Source organism: Dictyostelium discoideum, assembly GCF_000004695.1.
Source record: "Dictyostelium discoideum AX4 chromosome 2 chromosome, whole genome shotgun sequence".
Classification (NCBI taxonomy): Eukaryota; Evosea; class Eumycetozoa; order Dictyosteliales; family Dictyosteliaceae; genus Dictyostelium; species Dictyostelium discoideum.
In genome coordinates this window covers 1,066,549-1,088,872 of record NC_007088.5, presented here as the reverse complement: position 1 = coordinate 1,088,872, position 22,324 = coordinate 1,066,549, and the positions used below count along the sequence as shown (strand labels likewise).

At 20.1% G+C, this 22,324-nt stretch overlaps 8 protein-coding genes and 1 pseudogene across 8 annotated transcripts; 4 read left to right on the top strand and 5 right to left on the bottom strand.

Moving 5' to 3' along the window:
• Positions 1–918: 918 nt before the first annotated feature.
• DDB_G0271968 (hypothetical protein) lies at positions 919–2,728 on the bottom strand (the record flags this gene model as incomplete). The annotated part of the gene is made up of 2 exons (XM_640254.1): positions 919–2,175; positions 2,276–2,728. 2 exons carry the CDS (start codon positions 2,726–2,728, stop codon positions 919–921), a joined length of 1,710 nt encoding a protein of 569 aa, XP_645346.1.
• Positions 2,729–3,444: 716 nt separating this feature from the next.
• Positions 3,445–3,867, bottom strand: DDB_G0271966 (poly polymerase, catalytic region domain-containing protein; the record flags this gene model as incomplete). Its single annotated transcript, XM_001134608.1, has 1 exon — positions 3,445–3,867. One exon carries the CDS (start codon positions 3,865–3,867, stop codon positions 3,445–3,447), a length of 423 nt encoding a protein of 140 aa, XP_001134608.1.
• Positions 3,868–4,410: 543 nt separating this feature from the next.
• Positions 4,411–4,870, bottom strand: DDB_G0271964 (annotated as a pseudogene; the record flags this gene model as incomplete).
• Positions 4,871–7,017: 2,147 nt separating this feature from the next.
• On the top strand, positions 7,018–8,418 carry DDB_G0271962 (hypothetical protein; the record flags this gene model as incomplete). Its single annotated transcript, XM_640251.1, has 1 exon — positions 7,018–8,418. One exon carries the CDS (start codon positions 7,018–7,020, stop codon positions 8,416–8,418), a length of 1,401 nt encoding a protein of 466 aa, XP_645343.1.
• Positions 8,419–8,713: 295 nt separating this feature from the next.
• On the top strand, positions 8,714–10,480 carry mccB (methylcrotonyl-CoA carboxylase; the record flags this gene model as incomplete). Its single annotated transcript, XM_640250.1, has 1 exon — positions 8,714–10,480. The coding sequence occupies one exon, from the start codon at positions 8,714–8,716 to the stop codon at positions 10,478–10,480; it is 1,767 nt and encodes a 588-aa protein (XP_645342.1).
• Positions 10,481–11,030: 550 nt separating this feature from the next.
• On the top strand, positions 11,031–13,047 carry DDB_G0272034 (hypothetical protein; the record flags this gene model as incomplete). The annotated part of the gene is made up of 2 exons (XM_640249.1): positions 11,031–11,040; positions 11,144–13,047. The coding sequence occupies 2 exons, from the start codon at positions 11,031–11,033 to the stop codon at positions 13,045–13,047; spliced, it is 1,914 nt and encodes a 637-aa protein (XP_645341.1).
• Positions 13,048–13,592: 545 nt separating this feature from the next.
• Positions 13,593–14,451, top strand: DDB_G0271958 (hypothetical protein; the record flags this gene model as incomplete). The annotated part of the gene is made up of 2 exons (XM_640248.1): positions 13,593–13,721; positions 13,864–14,451. 2 exons carry the CDS (start codon positions 13,593–13,595, stop codon positions 14,449–14,451), a joined length of 717 nt encoding a protein of 238 aa, XP_645340.1.
• Positions 14,452–15,469: 1,018 nt separating this feature from the next.
• DDB_G0272052 (leucine-rich repeat-containing protein) lies at positions 15,470–18,056 on the bottom strand (the record flags this gene model as incomplete). Its single annotated transcript, XM_640247.1, has 4 exons — positions 15,470–16,763; positions 16,908–16,967; positions 17,052–17,564; positions 17,713–18,056. The coding sequence occupies 4 exons, from the start codon at positions 18,054–18,056 to the stop codon at positions 15,470–15,472; spliced, it is 2,211 nt and encodes a 736-aa protein (XP_645339.1).
• A 756-nt stretch (positions 18,057–18,812) lies between these two features.
• Positions 18,813–22,150, bottom strand: DDB_G0271926 (hypothetical protein; the record flags this gene model as incomplete). The annotated part of the gene is made up of 4 exons (XM_640302.1): positions 18,813–20,126; positions 20,215–20,588; positions 20,706–21,705; positions 21,830–22,150. 4 exons carry the CDS (start codon positions 22,148–22,150, stop codon positions 18,813–18,815), a joined length of 3,009 nt encoding a protein of 1,002 aa, XP_645394.1.
• Between the last annotated feature and the right edge of the window lie 174 nt (positions 22,151–22,324).

Sequence of the window (22,324 nt, the reverse complement as noted above, 5' to 3'; positions counted from 1 at the left end):
ATTTAATTTTAGTTTAATTTCAATTTTAATTTCATTAAAAACTTTAAAGATTATTATTTGAACTAAAGTTTTGGTATCGAATCATCACACTTTTATTTTCTTATAATCTAAAGATAATAATTATCTGAAATTAAAAAGATATTTTTTGAATAATCTGAAAATAGAAGGAAAAAAAAATTAAAAAAAAAAAGATATTTTTTGAAAAAAAAAAAAAAATCAATGATGGCCGGAAAAATTGATATCAGTGGTCCAAAGCTGGGAAAAATAATATCTTTAATTAAAAAAAAGAAAAATGAAAAAAATCTTTTCTATGAATTCGTTAGTTTCCTAACATAATTAGGATATTAATTATTAAAAACATTGATAACATTCTTTTCTGATCATTAGTTTTTTTTTTTTTCCACTTCGTTTTTTTTTTTTTTATTTTTTTTTATTTTTTTTTTATTTTTTTTTAAAATTTACAGATTATCCACATTTTAAAAACCTATTTTAAAATGTGGACCCATTCATAGGATTAGTTTAATAAATCAAAAAAAAAAAAAAAAAAAAAAAAAGTATCTCCGTAACCTTTCACCAACCGACTCCATTTTAACATTGTACTAAATTATTATAATAGTTTTATAAAATAATAATAATAATTTTGTACAATGTTAAAATTAAAAAAAAAAAAACCTATTCATTGGAATCATAATACCTAAAAAAAAAAAAATAATTATAATTTTGTTTAAAAAATTTTATCCTAAAAACTTATTATTTTTATTGGAAATTCTTAATTGTTACAATTTATAAATTGACATACTTATTTTATTATTATTATTATTATTATTATTATTGGTATTATTAATTATTTTATTATTTTATTATTATTTTTAAATTTTTATTTTATTTTTTTTATTTATTTATTTTATTTTATTTTTTTTAAATTAATTTTTTATTATTATCATCTTTATATTTTCTCCAAAAAACAAAACCAAAGATAAAGATAGCTTGAACGAATAAAAAGTAAGTCCAAAAACCAAATGAACTATGTTTTTGAATTGTGTTTGCCAATTCATCAGCGTTTGAATTTAAGATGGAAGAGATTTTTTGAGTATCTCTAGTTGAAGCTTCAACTAATTTTCTTAAAGAATTTAAATTCATATTAACTGATTCAATTGATTTGGTGACGTCATTATCTTGATTATTGAATCTATTGTTGATGGTTGCTTTAAGATCTTGCATTGTTGATTTGAAATCATAAAAGTCTTTAATGAATTGTGATTGCTTTTGATCATAAGTTGAACGGAAACTTTCAAAATCTTTAACTTTAAGTGAACCTTGTGATAATGAAACTAATGCTTGACTAATTACATTAACTTGATCTCTTAAACCATCAAAACTCTTTTTATAATCTGGATCATCTAAAATTACATGTAATGAATGAATTGCTTCAACTAATGAATCAACCTTTTTAACTAAAAATCCAATTTGTTCTTTTTCTGATAAATTTTTAATTTCATCTTGTAATTTTTGTTGTGGAGGTTGAGTTTGTTGTTGTTGTTGTTGTGGTGGTTGAGTTTGTTGTTGTTCTTGTTGAATTTCATTTAATTTTTCAATTAAATCATTTTGAGTTTGTTGATAGTTATTTTGTTGTTGTTGTTGAGCTTTATATTGTAAAAATTCTTGATATTCTTTATCTTGGTTATTTTGTTGGGTTTGTTGTTGAGTTTGTTGTTGTTGTTGTTGTTGTTGTTGTTGTTGTTGAGTTTGTTGTTGTTGAGTTTGTTGTAATTCATATTCTAATCTTTGTTTTTCTAATCTTTCTCTTTCAAATTGAACATTATTATAATTATTTGTATTTTGATTTGAAACTGAAGCATCTAAACTAAAGGTATCAAAAGAGTAAACATCATGATTATCAGTTAAACCACCAGTGGCAGCTGAAACACCAAATGTATAACGTGTTGGAATATCAAGACGAACATCTTGAACGCATTTCTCGAAAATACCTGATCCATTTGGATCGATTTCAACACTCAATAAACCATGATAATATCTAATTCTTGATTTGGCATTATGTTTATCATTTCTATATCTTGATGAACAACTACCTAATTTCATATTACTACCATCTTTTGCTGTTTCATAAAATTTAGTACCATCATTATAAAATACTGAAATTAATGGATGATCACCCTAAAAAAATAAAAATAAAAATAGAAAAAATAAATAAAATAAAAAAAAGGTTAGTTGGTTTTTTTTTATTTTTTTATTTTAATTTTTTTTTTTTACTTACATTTTGATCATTATCAAAAGTATCAAAAATAATAGCCAAACCTTTCCATAAATTTTTAGAACCATAAATTGAGAAATCTTGAGAATTACCTTCTTTTCTATCTACTAACCAAAGAGCGATACCATCAGCACCAATTCTACCTGCACCATGTACTCTAAATTCAAATACAACTTCCCACCATGGTTGTTCCATTGGTTCAGTATTCCAAATTGCACCATGTAATGATTTTTGGTCCGATGTTAAACGAATGAAATCATCATTTACAATTGTTGAACCTTCGATATCCCAATATAAAATACCAGTACCACTTTGTAAGAATGGAGCTCTAAATGAATGTCTGTCCTCTCTTCTAATATTTGCTGAATTTGATCCACCATATGTTGGATATGATTCCACTCTTAGGATAAATAAAATTAAAATACTTAATAAAAGTATTGATAAGATTTTATTCATTTTTTTTTTCTTTTATTTAATATGAATGTTGTAACAAAAATAAAAAAAAAAAAAAAAAAAACCTTTTTTTTTTTTAAAAATAAAAAAAAAATGAAAAATTAAAAAAAAAAAATAAAAAAAAAATTAAAAAAAAAAAGTCTTGATCATCAAAAAGTCAAACTGAATTCGTTTAGGTCATTTAAAAAAAAAAAAAAAATTAAAAAAAACAAAAAAAAAAATAAAATAAAAAAAAATTTATTTAGTAATGAACTTAATATTATAATAGTTTTAATTAATAATAATAAATAAAATAATAATAAAAAGAAAAAAAAAAAAAGTTGGATGACAAACCTTTTTTATTTTTTAAACCACACACACTAAATGAAAACATGAAAAAAAATTTTTTTTTTTTTTTTTTACCCCTATCACAAAAATAAAAAATTGTTTAGAGAAATAATAAAAAAAATAAAAATTAATATCAATATAAATTAATAGTTCATTCCAAATACTTTTCAAAGACACCAAAGTGAATGAATTAGTTACACAGTGTAATTAATATCTTAAAAAAAAAAAAAATAATAATATCATTGGAGTTTTGAAAAAAAAAAAAAAAATAACTATTTTTAAAAATTTATACGAGGACTAAATTTTTTTAGAATATTATTAAGAAATTTTTTTTTTTTTTTTTCATGGAGAATTCTAATAATCCTTTATTTTATTTTTTTATTTATTTTAATTTAGAGCATAATTGAGTTCCTATATTTGGAGTTGTAGGATATTAGATATTGTGGGTAATGATGATCATTGTTTTTTATAACATGAAATCTTGGTGATACATTCTGACGTGGTATTAATATTCTACATATAAAAATTTGACTACAATCAGTATTTTTATAAGTGAAACCATTTGACTCTGATTTAATGGCAAAGTATAAACCACTTTGAGTTTTTTCCGCCCTTAGCCCATTTGTGTAGATTAAGCTTGGATCATTTAATGATGTACCATGGAACACGAAAAGTTCTTCAAGTGAATGATTTGATTTTAACCAATGTTGATAATAATTATCCCATACCTTTTTATTATAAACAACTTGTATTTTTTTAACAAAAAAGCTATTCATTGTTTTTTTAAAAGTTATTTGCCACAAATTTATATTCATCACTTTCTCTATCCAAATCTCTTATTTCGACTTCCAAAGATTATCTGATACAATTGGTGACATTCTTATTTAATAATTTAATTTGAAAAAAAAAGTAAATAAATAAAAAAAAAAAAAAAAACCTTTGTTAAAGAATTTACAAAAAAAAAAAAAAAAAAAAAAAAAAATTAAATATACAAAAAAGGTTATTAATTTTAAAGATTAGGTTCAAAACTTAATTTAATATTAGAAAAAAAAAAATAAAAAAAAATAAAATAATAATAATAATAATAATAATAATAATAATAATAATAATAATAATAATAATAATAATAATAATAATAATAATAATAATAAAAAAAATAATAATGTTTAAAATTAAAATAAAAAAAATATATAACTAACTAAAAAATATATGAAAAATAAAAAATAGAAAATAAGATTTTAAATGGTTTGATAAAATAAAAAATAATCTTTTTTTTTTTTTTTTTTTTATTATTTTTTATTTTATTATCTTTTTTTTTTTTTTTTTTTTAAAAAATAATAAAAGACAATAAAAGTCTTTTAATATGATATTAAATATTGTGGATAATGATGATCATTATTCTTTATAACATGTACACTTGATGATTCTTGACCAATTGGAACTAATAATCTACACATGAAAATTTGATTACAATGACCATTAGAATGAGTAAATCCATGTGATGTAGCTTGAAGATTAAGCAAAGTATAAACCCGCACTGGTTTTTTCAACTAGAAGACCATTTGTATAAATTAATTTTGGCTCATTTAGTCTAGAACCATGGAACACGAAAATTTCCTTTAATGAATTACCCAAATTTTTATTATAATTTTTCCAAACACTTTTATTGTAAACAACTTGAATTTTCTTAATAGTACTTGGAACTCCAACATTGAAAATTTGGGCAACAAACTTAAATTCTTCACTATTTACATCTAAATCTCTTAATTCAACTTCAAATAATTGAAATGGTACTTCTGGAGAGTAAATAATTGACATTTTGTTTTAATAATATAATTTGAATATAATAAATAATTAAAAAAAATTCTTTTTATACTTTTTTTTTCTTTTTTTTTTTTCCACAATCAAATAATATTATTAAAAAACTTAAAATTTTAAAAAAGGAAATTACTGTTAAATTTTTTTAAAAAAAGGAAACCTTTTTATAGAAATTTTTTTTTTTTTTTTATTTTTTAATTTTAAAAATGGATAAAAATAATTAAAAAAAAAAAATAGATTGACTAAAAAAAAGGGTAGTGAGAAAAAAAAAAAAAAAAATTAAGTAAAGGGAAAAAAAAAAAAAAAACAATTAAACAATAACAATTCAAAATTATCAATTAAAAATACTTCAAGTATTATATTTAAATTGATAGTATTAAGTAATTTCGAAACCCTTCCATTTTATTAAAAGTAATTAAAAATTATTTAATTGCTTGAAATTATGTGTGCCATTCTGATATATGCATATCTATTTTAAAAAAATAAATTTTAGTTACAAAAAAAAATAAAAAATTTATTTAAAAAAAATAATATTTGAAAAAATAAATAAAATAAATAATTATTTTATTTTTTTTTTTTTTTATTTATTTTCAATGAACTCACAAGTAAATATGAAATGAAATTTATACTATATAATTCAAAAGGGAAGATTATTATATTAAAAAAAAATAACTATCAAATCATTAGATTTAAATAATCTTAGTGGTAATCCATCCAAAATTTTACAAACTGATGAATAATCATTAATGAGAATTTTATTTATTACAATTTTAAAATCATTTAAATAATCTCTTTTAAATTCAGATTATTTTTTAATAATATTCTTTTGATTGTGATCCTTTATTGAAATATCAAATCAAAGTATCACAATCAAAAGAAAAATTATATAAAAAATAGTCTTAAGTTAAAAAAGATTATTTAAATGAGTTTTAAAGTTGTAATAAAAGGAAATAAAATAGAACTGTCTGAACCAAAAAATGATAAAGATCTTTGGAACATGTAAGACCATGGTGATGAAATGTAGTAGCTGATGGTGGTGCTGATGAAAATAATACCACCAATGTTGTTGCAATTCTACTTCAACCAGCTGTCATTGAAGCATAATTAGTACATAAAAAAATAGTAGTATTTAAACAAATTAAATAAATAAATAAAAATAAAGAACATACCACTTTTTTTAATTAATTTAATTTAATAATTTATATATTTATTTATTTATTTATTTATTTATTTATTTATTTATTTATTTATTTATTTATTTATTTATTTATTTATTTATTTATTTATTTATTTATTTATTTATTTATTTATTACTTTTTAAAAAATAAATAAATATATAAATATATAAATAATTAATTAATTAAATAAAAAATAAAAAAAATAAATAAAAATAAATTGATAAATAAAAATAAATAACCAACTTACATCTAAGTTGATTAGGTTCAACTTCTTTATTTAAATTTAATTTTTTGTTAGTATAGTTGTTGATGTTGATGTTGAAAAATAAAATTAAAAAAAAAAAAATTTATATAAGTAATTTATTTATTTTTTATTTTTTATTTTTTTTTTTTTTTTGTGAATATAAATGACTTTTACCTAAAAAACTTATTAACCAATAATACTAAGAAAAAAAAATTAATTTAATTTAATTAATAAAATATAATAAATTTAAATTTAATTATATCCATTTACAGAAAAAAATTTATAAACCAAACAAATGTTATAAAAAGGAAAAAAAAAAAATGAAGATTAAAAATTATTTAAATAAGGATATAAAATCAATAGGTGTAATATAAAATTTAAAAAAATGAAAAAAAAAAAAATAATAAAAAAATTTTTTGAACTTATATAAAAGGTAAAACATATATATATATATGTTTATTAACTTAAAGAAATAAATAAATAAAAATAATAATAAAATAAAATAAAAATAAAAAAATAAAAAAAAAATAAAAATTTTGGGGAAAAAAAAAAAAAAAAAAAGTGAAAAAAAAACGAGAAACCCCATTCCTATATTATTGCCACCTATACAAATACTTCAAAACTATTTATACAAAATAATAATAATAATAATAATAATAATAATAATAATAATATAATAATAAATAGTTTTTTTAAAAAAAAAAAATAAAATAAATAAATAAAAAATGAGAGCAACTCATAGTAGATCAGTAGATGTTAAAACTGAATCAACAATAAATATTAAAACAGAATCAACCACAAAAGTTAAAACAGAATCAGCTATAGATAGATTTAAATCAAAGTCAAAAAAAACTAAAAAACACCATAAAGTTGTAAAAAGTAATAGTGATAATGATAATGATGATCACAGCAATATTAATAATGAAAGAAAAAAAGTAAAAAAAAGTATTACTAGTCTTAAAAATAAAAAGAAACCAAGTAAAATTAAAAAAGATTTAGAACCAGTTGTTGATCAAAGACAAAGGGATACAGCAAAAAGAGCTAAAGAATTAAAATATTTAGAAGATAATAGAGTATTGGAAGGTGAGAATTTCTATGAGAATGTAAAGTTATTAGAGACACAAACAAAGAAAAATTATAAATTGAATGGTGAAATATTAAGGAAATTATCAGTTGATATCAATAAACTCTCAGAGAGGGTTAGATGTTATAGAGATCGTACGATCATTTTAAAGAGATTAGAAGAAGTGATCAAAAGAGAAACAAGTTTAAATAAATTTGGTGAAATTAAAGTTGAAATATTTGGTTCATCATCGACTCAATTAGCATTGAAAAAGAGTGATGTTGATATTGTGATGAGCTTCGAGACAGAGTTAACCAAAAGGAATGATATCACCAAATGGTGCTATCAATTCTCTTCGATTTTAAGAGCCAATGGGTTCTATAACATCAAACCAATCATACATGCAAAAGTTCCAATTGTGAAATTCTTTGACCCAAAAACAGAGTTTCATTGTGATATTACATTAACCAAAGACAGTGGTAACACTGGAGTGGTTAAAGAGTTTTGCCAATTATTGCCCATCCTTCCAGTGTTAATCATTTTTTGTAAGAATTGGGCATCGGTTTTAAATATAAATGACGCATCTCAAGGCACATTATCGTCCTATTCAATAACGAATATGGTGATTTTCGTATTACAAAAGAAGGGTCTATTACCATCGTATAAAGATATTCAAAGTTTTAAAAACTCTTCTAAAGAGGTTCAATACGTTGTAGATAATAGAGATATAGCAGATTTATTAGTTTACTTTTTCAAATACTTTGGTTACATATTTGATTATCGTAATTCAATGGTGAATATATTGGATTATAATAATGATAAAAAGGAACCAATGGATGCAGAAGAAGAATTAAAATTTCAAAATAATAGAGAATATGATAATAAAAATCATGTTTTACCATTGGTTGATATGAAACTTGGTGATACAAAAGATTTATTTTTTATTAAAGATTGTATTGCTGGTCATAATATTACAAGATGTATTTTAAGATCTCAATTATTTACACTTATTAAATATTTTCAAAAAGCTTATTTAAATTTAATAAGTGGAAAATTACCATAAAAAAAAAAAATAAAAAAAAATAAAAAATAAAATAAATATATAATAAAATTTTTTTTTTATTATTTTTTTTTTTTTTATTAATTAATTGAACCCGAACGAATGGTAAATTGATTATTTTTTTTTTTTTTTTTTTTTGATCATTATTTTTTTTTTTTTTTTTTTAAATTTCATTTTTTATTTTTTTTAATTTTTTTTTTTTTTAAATTTCATTTTTTTTTGATTTTTTTTTTTTTTTTTTTAAATTGTTTTCAAACCTTTTTCAAATCAAACAATATTGTTTTACATATAAATAATAATGTTAAAATCAATTTCATTATTAAAAAATAATCAAATATTATTAAAAAATATAATTAATAATGGTAGAATTATAAATAATGTTGGTGAAAAATTATCATCAAAATCATTATTAAAAATTAATTATTCATCATCAACAACTGATAGAACATTTAATATTTTAGATGGTACAATTGATAAGAATTCAGCAGAATATAAAGATAATTTAATTAATATGAATTCAACATTAAAACAATTAAAAGAAAATATTGAAAAGATTAAATTAGGTGGTGGTGAAAAATTAAATCAAAAGAATATTTCACGTGGAAAGTTATTAGTACGTGAACGTATTGAAGCATTGATTGATGTTGGATCACCATTTTTAGAGTTTTCTCAATTGGCAGGTTGGGGAATGTATGGTAAGGAGGAGGTTGCAGCAGGTGGTATCATCACAGGTATTGGTAAAATTCATGGTGTTGAATGTGTTATTGTCGCAAATGACTCAACCGTGAAGGGAGGTACCTACTTTCCAATCACTGTTAAAAAGCATTTACGTGCACAAGAGATTGCCCAAGAGAATAATTTACCATGTATTTATTTAGTCGATAGCGGTGGTGCAAATTTGCCACGTCAAGCTGACGTGTTCCCAGATCGTGACCATTTTGGAAGAATCTTCTTCAATCAAGCTAATATGTCTGCAAAACGTATTCCACAAATTGCCGTTGTCATGGGTTCATGTACCGCCGGTGGTGCATACGTGCCAGCCATGGCTGACGAATCGGTTATTGTCAAGGGCACCGGCACTATCTTCTTGGGTGGTCCACCATTGGTCAAGGCTGCAACTGGTGAGATTGTAACAAGCGAGGAGTTGGGTGGTGCCGACCTCCATTGTCGTACCTCTGGTGTCACCGATCATTATGCTCGTGACGATGCCGAGGCCATCGCCATCACTCGTCGTATCGTGTCCAATTTAAATAGAAAGAAACAACCATCACCAGTGATCACTGAAACCGAGGAGCCACTCTATCCAACTAGTGAATTGGCTGGTATCGTACCAAGTGATTTAAAGAAGAATTTCGATATTCGTAAGGTTATCGCACGTTTAGTCGATGGTAGTAGATTCGATGAATTCAAAGAACTCTATGGCACAACTTTAATTTGTGGTTTTGCACGTGTACATGGTATGCCAGTTGGTATCATCGCCAACAACGGTATTCTCTTTAGTGAAAGTGCCGTCAAGGGTGCCCATTTCATTGAACTTTGCAATCAAAGAGGTATCCCCTTAGTCTTCCTTCAAAACATCACTGGTTTCATGGTTGGTAAAACTTATGAATCTAAAGGTATAGCCAAGGATGGCGCTAAAATGGTCATGGCTGTTGCCACCGCCAAAGTTCCAAAGATTACAATGATCATTGGTGGTAGTTTTGGTGCTGGTAATTATGGTATGTGTGGTCGTTCCTACAGTCCACGTTTCCTTTACATGTGGCCAAATGCTAAAATCTCTGTTATGGGTGGAGAACAAGCTGCCTCTGTTTTAGCTCAAATTCAAAAGGATAACATGGCAAAAGAAAATAAACAATGGTCACCAGAAGAAGAAAATACTTTCAAAAAACCAATCTCTGATAAATTCGAAGAAGAAGGTTCAATCTATTACAGTTCAGCTCGTTGTTGGGATGATGGTGTTATCGATCCACAAGATTCTCGTAAAGTTATCGCTTTAAGTTTAAGTGCTTGTATGAATCAACCAATTAATCCACCATCTGATGGTTTTGGTGTTTTCAGAATGTAAAAAAAAAATAAAAAAATAATAAAATTAAAAAAATAAAAAGTGTTTAAAAAAAAAAAAATATAATAATAATAATTTTAATATAATTATATTTATTTATTTTTATAATAATAATAATAATAAATAAATAAAACTATTTTTGGAAATAAATAATAAAAATGTAATAATTAAAATTATAATTAATTTCTTTGAAATTATTTATAAAATTATATAATTAAAAAATGAAATAAATTGTTTGAAACGTTAAAAAAAGATTTTTTTCTTGATATTTTCAAGAATTTTTTGGGGTTAATAATATTTTTTAAAAAAAATTCGATGAATGGGGTCGATCAACCCATCACAAAAAATGTTTTTTTTATTTTTAATTTTTTTTTTTTTTTTTTTTTTATATATTTATTTTTTTTTATTATTAGCCAAATTAAATTAATTTTCATTCTTTTGCTTAAAAAAAAAAAAAAAAAAAAAAAAAGTTTGTTTTTACTAAAAATAAAAAAAAAATATTATAAATAAAAAAAAAAAAAATAGTTGGTAGATAGAAAAAAAATAATATAAAATGGATTATGGTTAGTTTTTCCTCATTCTTATATTTTCAATTATTAATTTTCTTATTATTAATTATTAATTATTTTAATTTATTTTTTTATTTATTTTTTATAATTTAAAAAGTACCAAAAACCGAATTAGAAAAATTAAATGAACTTTTTTCAATGGGTTTTATTACAGAATGGGAATATAATAATAGAAAAAAAGATTTAGGTGTTGATGATGATAATAATAATAATTCAATAAACAATAAAACCACCAGCAATGATTCTAATGATTATTATAATAATAATAATTATTCATCATCATCATATAATAATAATAATAATAATGATTATTATAGTAATAATGATTATAATCAAATTATACCAGTAATTCAAAATGATTATCAAAATGATTCAACAACAAATAACAACAACTATAGTAATAATAATAATGATTATTATAATCAAGTTATACCAGTTTTAAATAATGATTTTCAAACAGATACAACCAATAATAGTAATACCTACGATTATTATAATAATTATAATTATGAAAATAATAATAATAATAATAGTAATACTTATGATTATAGTAATAATAATAATTTAAATGATAATTATAATAATAATTCTTTTTATCAACAAGAAGATTATTCCAATAATCAAATAAATAATAGTAATAATAGTAGTAATAATAATAATAATAATAATAATAATAATAATAATAATAATAATAATAATAATAATAATAATAATAATAATAATAATAATAATTTAAATGAAAATATTGAAAAAGATGATGACATTTATGTAATTAAAATTAAAGATCCAATTATAGTTAAAAAGAATTCAAATTTAATTGGAAATAAAAATATTGATAATGAAAAATCAAATAAAGTAAAAGAATATCCATTAAAAGTAAAAGATAGTTATACAATTCATAAAGATATTGGTAATAATATTGTATTATATTTTAAAGATAAAGCATGTAATTATCAAAGTGATTTAATAGCAATTAAGGATAAATCTAAAACAGACATTTTAAAAGAAATTTATAAATTTGTTGGATTGGATTATGAAAAATCAATTTCAACATTACTCATTTTTAAAATGATTATCAATGATAAAAGAACTGCCAAACCAAATGAATTTTATAACTATTCGCCACCATCCGAAACAATATTAATTCCAATTGAATTCAGTGATCCGGAATTACTAAAACCTAATCATTTATTAATCCAATTCGGGTCATTCCCAATCCACAGAAATAGATGGAATCCAACAACTAAATTCACATCAACCTATAATTTCACAGGCACCACTGAATATTTTAAAGGATATAAAGGTGATCCAGTTAAAATCGATAGAGTAAAATGTCCATACGTTATTGACAAATTTAAATCAGATTTCTCAATACCACAATACGGTTTTACAAAATACATGGGTGTACCAAGTGAGCAAATCACTAATTTCTACTCACCATCAATTAGACCTGAACCATGTAAACCAATAGTGTACCATAATGATAATAATAATAGTGAAAGAAATGCTACATGGTTAAAATTAAATTTTTTAATTCTTTTTAGATATCTTCAAAGTCGTGCTGTTAATGATGGTAGAACAGTTACCTATGGTGAACAGTTACCAAATTTGGTATCAAAAGATAGTTCCATTGAAATTTTAGAACCATTAAAAGATTCAATTAATCAATCAAAATGTTTAATTTGTTCTCGATCTACTCTTTCTTTTGGCAATTTCTTATGTAATACTCATTATTCAAAGGATTTAATGGATGCTTTTGAAAAATGTAAACCTTATCTATTCTTAGATGCAAATAATGAACCAATTAAACAATTACCAAAAGATCAATTAGAATCATTTAAAGAAAATGAAAAGAAAAAAGAAAAAACAGTTTTCATTAAAGATAAATTCGCTTATATTGATCCTTCAAATTTACAATCAATTTTAGATAAAAAAGTTAAACCTTATACTCAAGAAAATAATAATTATAATTATAATAGTAATTATGATGATTATTATTAAAAAAAAAATAATAAAAAAAAATAAAAAAAAAAATATGTAAAATTATAAGAACACAAACAAATTTTTTTTTATTAAAAAATTTTATTAAACATTTTTTAAAAAAAAAAAAAAAATAAAAAAAAAAAAAGAAATCAACAAAAAGAATAAAAAATATGTAAAATTATAAGAATAAATTCTTTTTTTTTATTTTTTGTTTTTGTTTTTTTTTTTTTTTTTGGTATAATTGTTTGGTATCAAAAATTTTATTAAAAGAATGACATTCTTTTTGCTTCTCCAATATGCCCCTATTTTTAAAATTTTATTTTTTTTTTTATTTTTTTCTTATTTTTTTTTTTTTTCAAAAAAATCCAAATTTCCAACATAAAACAAAAAAAAAAAAAAATTTAAAAACAAAAACAAAAAGTGGGAACCACACTGAAAAAATTTATTTTTAGAAAAAAAAAAAAAAAATAATAATACTTTTTTTAAAAAAATACACATATACAAAAAATTTATTTTCATATAAAAAAAAAAAACTAAACACATAAAAAAAAAAAACTTTTAAAATGCAAAATAATAAATTTGATTTTACAATTATTAACGACCATAAATCACCAAATACCTACAAAGTAGAATTAATGTTAATAGAATTAGGAGTTTCATATGAATCAATATCAATTAATGATTATTTAAAGGTAAATTATTAAAAAAAAAAAAAAAAAAAAAATTAAATAAAAAAAAAATAATATTAATTTTTAATTATTTTATTTTATTTTATTTTATTTTATTTTATTTTATTTTATTTTATTTTATTTTATTTTATATTATTTTATTTAGAATAATTCAAATAATAGAATTCCAGCATTAATTGATAATACATTTAAAGTACCAAATATTCTTTATGAAAGTGGATCAGTTTTAATATATTTAGCCAATAAATTTTCAAAACTTTTACCAGACTTTAGATTGAATGCAACATTACAAAATAATAATTCTCAAATTATTTCAAAGAGTGTTTGGCAACTTGTAAATTTAATTCCATCATTTAATAATAATAATAATAATAATAATAATAATAATAATAATAATAATAATAATAATAATGAAAATGAAGTTAAAAAAGTATTACAATTATTGGATGATAGATTATCAACAAATCAATATTTAGGTGGTTCACAATATTCAATTGCCGATATTAGCAATTCAGTTTGGTTATTACATTTATTAAAAAATTCAAATTCAAATCAAATCATTTCTCGTTTTTCAAATATTAATAAATGGTTAGAATTAATAAACCAAAGAGATTCTATTAAAAAATTAAATAATTTAATGAATAATAATTTTAATAATAATAGTTTAAATAATTTAAATAATAATGGAATTAAATTTTCAAATGATTTAGGTATTGCAATTAATGCATTATAAATTTTATTTATAAATGTGTTTTGAAAGGAAAAGTAAAATGAAAAGAAAAGGTTGTAAATAGAAAAATAAAGGTAGTAAAAAACCAAAAACATCTTGTAAATAATAAAATAAAATTTTAAAAAATAATAATAATAATTTTTTTTTTTTTTTTTTTTTTTTTTTTTTTTTTTTTTTTTTTTTTTTTTTTTTTTTTTTTTTTTTTTTTTTTTTCTTATTATTTTTTTAATAAATATTTAAAATTAATTAACCATTGAGTGATCATGAATAAAATTAAAAAAATACAATTTAAAAATAAGATATTTAAGAATAATCAAATTTATGTTTTATTCCTTTTTATTTGAAAGAAAATAATATTATTTTTGAGATTTTCCTTTTTTTTTTTATAGGGGTGGACAAATACTATCCGCTTATAAAAACCAATAGCTGCAAAACCTATATCAGTTCAAGCATTGGAACCAGATATACTTGCTCCGTAGATTATATAATAATCTTTCACATTTAATGGGAAATAATTTTGCAAGAATTAAAAATAAATAATTAATTATTTATTTTTAAGGAATTGAATTTCAATTCCTTTTTGATGTTGATCCAACACCAAATTTTATCCACAATGAAAAAAAAAAAAAACTATTCCATATTTTATATTTAATTTGGGTTTACAATATTTATGGGTATTTTAATTGGTTACAAAAAACATTTTTTCCTTTTTTGATCAAAAAAAAAAAAAAAAAAAAAAAAAAAAAAAAAAAAAAGTGTAAATAAAAACCTTTTATTTCACAACAATTATTATAATTTTTTCCTTTTTTGGTGAATTAGAACAACAAAAAAAATAAAATAAAAATAATTTAAGACAGACCAAATAAATTAATTTAATTATAATTATTTTTTTATTATTTTTTTTTTGTAATTAAAACTCCTTTCATGATTATCATTTTTAAAATATTAAATAATACCACTATAATGAAATAAATATTAAATAAAAATAGTTTATTTTTTTTTAGTTTTTTAAAAAACTTATTTAAAAAACAAAATTGATTAATAAAATTATAGAAAATAAGTAAATAAATGAGATTGAAAGAGTTGGAGAAGTGGAAAGACCTTCATCATCTGAAGTTGAAGTTGAAGTTGAAGTTGGAGTTGGAGTTGGGGTTGAAGTTGGAGTTGGAGTTGGTGGGAAAGTTGGGGTTTCAATGAATTTGATTTCATTAGTGAAAGAGAAATCACCAACTTCAATATAAAGTGAATATGTACCAGCATTTTCAATTGGTGGATAAGTGATATTAATTCTAGTTTCTGTAATTTCTAAGATTTGAACATCAATATCATTGATCTTAAAGATAGGATTTGAAAAATCAGTTGTATTACAACCAAATTCACCATCGAATGAGAAATCACCACCTGTTGTATTCAATTGAATTGAGGAAAGATCTGAAAGCATAGTAATATTTCCAAAATAAATAAATGTTACAGTTTCTGATTGTTTACCAGCTACATCAATTGAAACATTGAAAGCTTCACGATTTTTCAATACAGAGATTGGTGTATCATCATTTTCAAAACCAACTCCATTGTTTAGATTTTGGTCTTCAATTGTTTGAATATGGGCAGTGAATTTATAGTCTTTATTAATTGTAAAAATATTTTCATAATCTTGATTGTAACTAAAATAAGAACCTCTGAAAAAGATACCAGATCCTTGAACATAGTATGAATCGATTGTTGGACCATAAAATTCATAATTTAAAATAACTTCAATTGAAAAATTACTTCCAAATTTTAAAGTTGCATTTTGAATACCAGCACCTGGTGGAATAGTAATCTTAATTTTCTTATTTGGTTCAATGATTGCTAATTCAACATTTGCTTGAGTTGATTCAATATCAGAATCCCAACCTAAATTTGAACCTGTAAACTCAAAAACTGTAGTTTCATTGGTTTTCAATAATTGATTGACAGGAACATCCAAAGAGAATGCAGTACAAACATCAGCTGGTGTATCATCAAAGAAATCATCGAAATTATTTGGGAATAAACCTGGAAACTCTTCACCACCCAAACATTTGAAACAATCTGGCACTGAACCTGTTAAATCATTGGAACCAAGTGCCAATGAACCTTTAACAAATGAACAATATTCTTCTGGGAGTGATCCATTAAATTGATTGGAGCTTAATAATAAATAGGTCAATTTTTCAAAATCAAAATTTGAAGCTGGTGGTAAATTTTCACCATAGTTAACATTTGAAAGTGATAAGGATGTAAGATTTCTAAAATCTACATCATAAATTGAAACTGGATAATTACTCAAATCACTTATTTTTATTTTATTAAAAAAAAAAAAAAAAAAATAATAAAAAAAAAAAAAAAAAATAAAAAGTAATTAATATGTATGTTTAAATACTTAAATGAGTAAATAAAATAATAATAATAATAATGGATTTTAAATTATTACATACAGACTACAATTTAATGGATATTTAAATTTATTTAATGGCAATATATGATTTGAAAATGTCCTTAAAAAAAAAAAAAAAAAAAAAAAAAAAAAAATTAGTATTAAATTTTGAGGAGAAAAATATATTTTTTTTAAGAATACAAACAATTTTAGATTTTTTGATAAGTTTGTAAGATCTACATCATTTGAAATATTGAAACCAAGGTTTTCAATGTGCAATTCTTCCAAAGTATTAATATTGTTAATTGTAGGTTCAAATTCGAATAACTGATTTAATGGATCCGCACTATGGAAATTAATAGCTAATTTTGTTAATTGGTTAAATGGTTCAAATGTTGGGAAAGTTATATTTTTTGTATTATAGTTGTTGATATTTAAAGTCAATTCGGTTAAATTGCTTAAAGCAGAACCAGCATTACTTGGGAAAAATCCATTTCCAATTATATTCAAATTTAATTGTTTTAAAAAATTATTTTGTGGGAATTGGTTTGGGAGAGCAAAACCTGGATTGGCATTATTTATTAATATAGTTCCAATAGCCCCAGTTGAAAAAAAGGCATTTGGTAAAGGAACAGAAATGGATTTAAACTCTACAGTATATAAATTTTCTGGTAAAACAATATCTTCTGGAATTTGGTCATTCATTTTACCTATATTACTATAAATGAAAAAAAAAAAAAAAAAAAAAAAAGTTTTTGGTATAAATAAAAAAAATGGGTGTTAAAATTTTTTATTAAAAAAAAAAAAAAAAAAAAAAAGAAAAGAATCAGATGAATTAAATGTTTAAAAATTTTAATTATATTTACAAATAAACTTCTGGAGAAGTAAAATTTGGAAGTCTTGAAAAAATATTTGGACTAAAGCTAATAGCACTACTTGAAATAAAATAAGTAAGATCTTCAAAAACTGAAAAATCAACTGTCAATGTAACTGGAACACCTGTGAAGATGTTAATACCAATTACAGTATCACCAGAACACATGACCATATTAAGCATACATTGGAAACCCTCATAGACATTTCCCTGGTAAATTTGAGAAAGGAGTGCATTAACTTGTTGTTTTTGATTTCCTTTAAAACTTTGAGAATTAATATTTTTTATTAAAAATATTAAAAAAATAATTATTAAAATATTTTTTTTAAAACTCATTTTTTTTAATTAATATATTTTTTTAATTAAAATGAAAATAATAATAAAAAATGATTTAAAAAAAAAAAAAAAAAAAAAAAAAAAATTGTAAAAAAAATAGTTTTGAGGTTTTTTTATTTTTTTTTTATTTTTAGTTTTTTCTGTGAAAAAGATTTTGATCAAGTGGAAAAAAAAAAAAAATCTACCAATTATTATTATTATAATAATCAACCCAAATTCATAAAAATCTACCAATAATAATAATAAACCTAGGGATCATCAAAAAAAAAAAAAAAAAAAAAAAAAAAAAAAAATAAAAAAAAAAAAAATTAAAAGAAATCAATTTTTCTCAGTTTATAAAAAAAAAAAAAAAATTAGATATTTTTTTTTTTTTTCGTGAATGGTTATATTTTTTATAGGCATCGGGTTTAAAAAAAGTTGAAATGAGATAATATTACACTTTTTTTTTTTTTTTTTTTTCTTTTTTTTTTTTTTTTTTTTTTTTTTTTTTTTGATGAATTAGGGTCGCAAATCAATAAAAACAGCATTCAACTCTCATTTAATAAAATAATATTAAAAATAAATATTAAATAACCTTTTTAATTATCAAAAGAATTTTAATCTTTATTTTTCAAAAAAAAAAAAAAAAAAAAACAATAATAATAATAATAATAATAATAATAATAATAATAATAATAATAATAATAATAATAATATGTAATCTCCAAAGAAAATTATTATTATTAATTGATAAAAAAAAAAAAAGAAAAAATTTATTTAAAATATAAAAAAAGAATCAAATTGTTGAATAATTTTTGAAATTTGATCATAAAATTGAAGATTGTTATTTTCAAATTGATTTAAATTATTTTGTTCTATTAACTTTGAAAGTGAGTGATCAAAACTTTGATGTTGTTTCCATTGCTTATATTTATCTTTTAATGCTGATAGATTTATGATTATATTTTGATCATCGATTAAAAATTCTGATTCTCTAAATTGTATAAACATTGATTGTAAAATCAAAGATTTCATTAATTGATTATTACTTGAAACTGAAATTCTATACATTGATCCAACTGAATCAAGTTTAAAATTAATTTTATCTTTTTTTGGTGTTTGAAATTCAATATTATACTCTTTTTTATTACTATTACTATTAAAGTTATTATTATTATTATTATTTGATTTTATTGAAATATTTAATTTTCTAAAAAAGATATTAAAAAAATTATTAACCATTTTTTCATTATTATTACTAATACTACTTGAATAACTATTATCATCATTATTAATATTTGGTAATAAATTATATGATAATAAAACAAAATTTAATTGTTCCATTGGTTTATATATGGTATTATTATTATTATCATTATTATTATTTTTATTATTATTATTTTTATTATTATTATTATTAATATTATTACCAATGATAATATTTGATAATTTTTTTAATGTATCAATTATTTTTATTATTGAACCATAGTTTGAAGGATTTAATTGATTCATTGAACTATTAATAATAATGTTATCACAATTATTATTACTATTATTAGTTATATTTAATAAATCAAATAAATGAATTATTTTCTCTAAAACTAATAAATTTATACCACCAGTTTTTGATTTTTTTTTATTATTATTATTGTTATAATTTTCATCATCATCATCATCATCATTATTATTATTAATAATTAAATCAACTTGATAAGATAGTATAATTACTAATTTAAATTTATCAAATGATTTATATTCTAATGGTAAATCTAAATTTAATGTTTGATTTGGTGATAAAGTTTGAATTGGATATGATATTGTATTAATTGTATAGAATGGGAAATCTGGTGTAGTAAATCTAATCAATAAATTCCAACTACTATTTAAATCCATTAATGATTTATTCATTATTCCAATTCTAAGTATTAATGATGGTGAATTATTATTATTATTATTATTTATATTAATTAATGGTGAAATCAGTGATTGTATTTTACAAGGAAATAAATTATTTAATTGTTTTTGTTTTTGTTGTAATCTTGATAATGTTGCTATCTTTTTATTTACATCTTTAATTTTTATATCTAGATCCTTTTTATTTAAATAATATTATTATTTTATTTAATATATATATATGTATATATTTTAAAACTATTTTTAAAATATTTAAAAAACTTACTTTAATTTTTAAATCTAATTTTCTATGTAATTGTTGCATATCTTTTAAATGATGAGTAAATAATAAAGATTTATTATTTTTTATATTTGAAAAATTTTGTTTTTTTTGTTGTTGTTTAATTTGATCTAGAGAAGATTTAATAAAATCTTCATCTTCTTCACTTTTAATACTTGATATATCAGAGGTAGATAGTTCATCTTGATTATTATTATTATAATTAAAATCACTATTATCTAAAAATGAATAAAGATGTAAATAACCATTTAAACTAAATAATGATAATGTTTGTTGATTTAAATCAAATTCATCTCTATTAACATTAAAATACAATATATTATTTGGGAATGAATAATAATATTTATATATTAATTTCTCTAATAATTATTTTTTTTAAAAAAAAAAAAAAAAAAAAAAATTAATAAATTATTATTTGCTTATTATTAATTATTATAATCTTTCTATTTTTTTATTTTTATATTTTAAATAATTACTTTTTAATATTAATTGTTTTAAACAAATAAAAAACAATGAACCATTTGATAAATAAACTAATGTATCATTTGAAATTAATTCCATATTTGTTATATTTGTATGACCATTCAATTTAAATTGTAAATAGTTATTATTATTACTATTATTGTTATTATTCGATATATTTAATATTGATAGTGTTGAATTTAAAATCGATATAAAATATATTGATTTGTTATTATTATTATTATTATTATTATTATTATTATTATTATTATTATTATTATTATTATTATTATTATTATTATTATTATTGGTATAAAATTTAAATAGTGAATGAGTATTATTATTTAATAGGGTTGTTTGATCTTGGTAAATTAAATTATAAGTTTGTTGATGTTGTTGTACAGTTGTTAATAAAGGATCATTATTAGTCAATCTAACTTTTTTATTTTCATTCATCGTTGATTTTGTTGAAGTAATTTGAGAATTTAATTCTAATGACTCAATATGAAATACTTTAAGTTTTGAATTAATAATGTTATTATTATTATTATTATCATTATTACTATCTGATTTTAATAATAATGGTTTATAAGAATTTAATAAAGAGTTTTTATAATTTAAACAAATAACTTCTTTATTTTGAAATAATATTGATATCTTTGATTTAATACTTGATTTACATTCAATAAATTGTTCATCATCAATACAATTTAAAAGGAATACTAATGTTGATTTTATGGATGGTGATGATGAAGATGAAGGTTGTAAACAAAATACATATCTAATTGTATCAACAGTATCTATATAACATGATAAATTTCTATCATCTAGTATCATAACTGGATTAAAATTTTCATTTGTATCATCATCATCATCATCTTTAATAACTGAATCTATAATTGTTGAAATATTAATATACCATATTGAATTATTTGATAATAAAATTAATAAATATGAATTTGATTTTTCACTAAAAACAACTGTATCTCTTATTGTATATTTTGTTTTAATAACCTAAATAATAAATAAATAAAAATAAAAATTAAAATTAAAATTAATATGTATTTTCGATCGAAAAATAAAATAAAAAAAAGATTGATAAATATTATTAATGAATATTTTTATTTAATATATGTACCTTTATTGTTTTAACTTTTGGTTCATCATCATTATTATTATCGTCATTATTATTGATTTTGTTTTCATTGTAATTTTTGTTGTCTATGTTGTTATTTATATTATCAATTAAAAATATTTGAATTACATTTGGTATTGAGATTGATATAATAACTTTAACAAATTCATTTTTATTTTTCTTTAAATATAATGTTTGACAATGATATGAATTATAATTTTTATTATTAATTATTGGAGTTTTTATTGATATTGGGTATTGATTTTGGTAATAGTTTTGTTGTTCATCTTCAGAATAATTAATATTGGTCTCACTTATTTGCATTTAATTTTGTTTGTCTATATTTTGAAAAATAATAAAATAAAATGAAATGAAATAAAAAAAAAAAAAAAAAAAGAAAAAAAAAATAAAATGTGTATTTTCACATTTCCAATAAAAAAAAAAAAAAAAAAAAAAAAGAAAAAAAAAAAAAAAAAAAAAAAAAAAAATATTAATTCA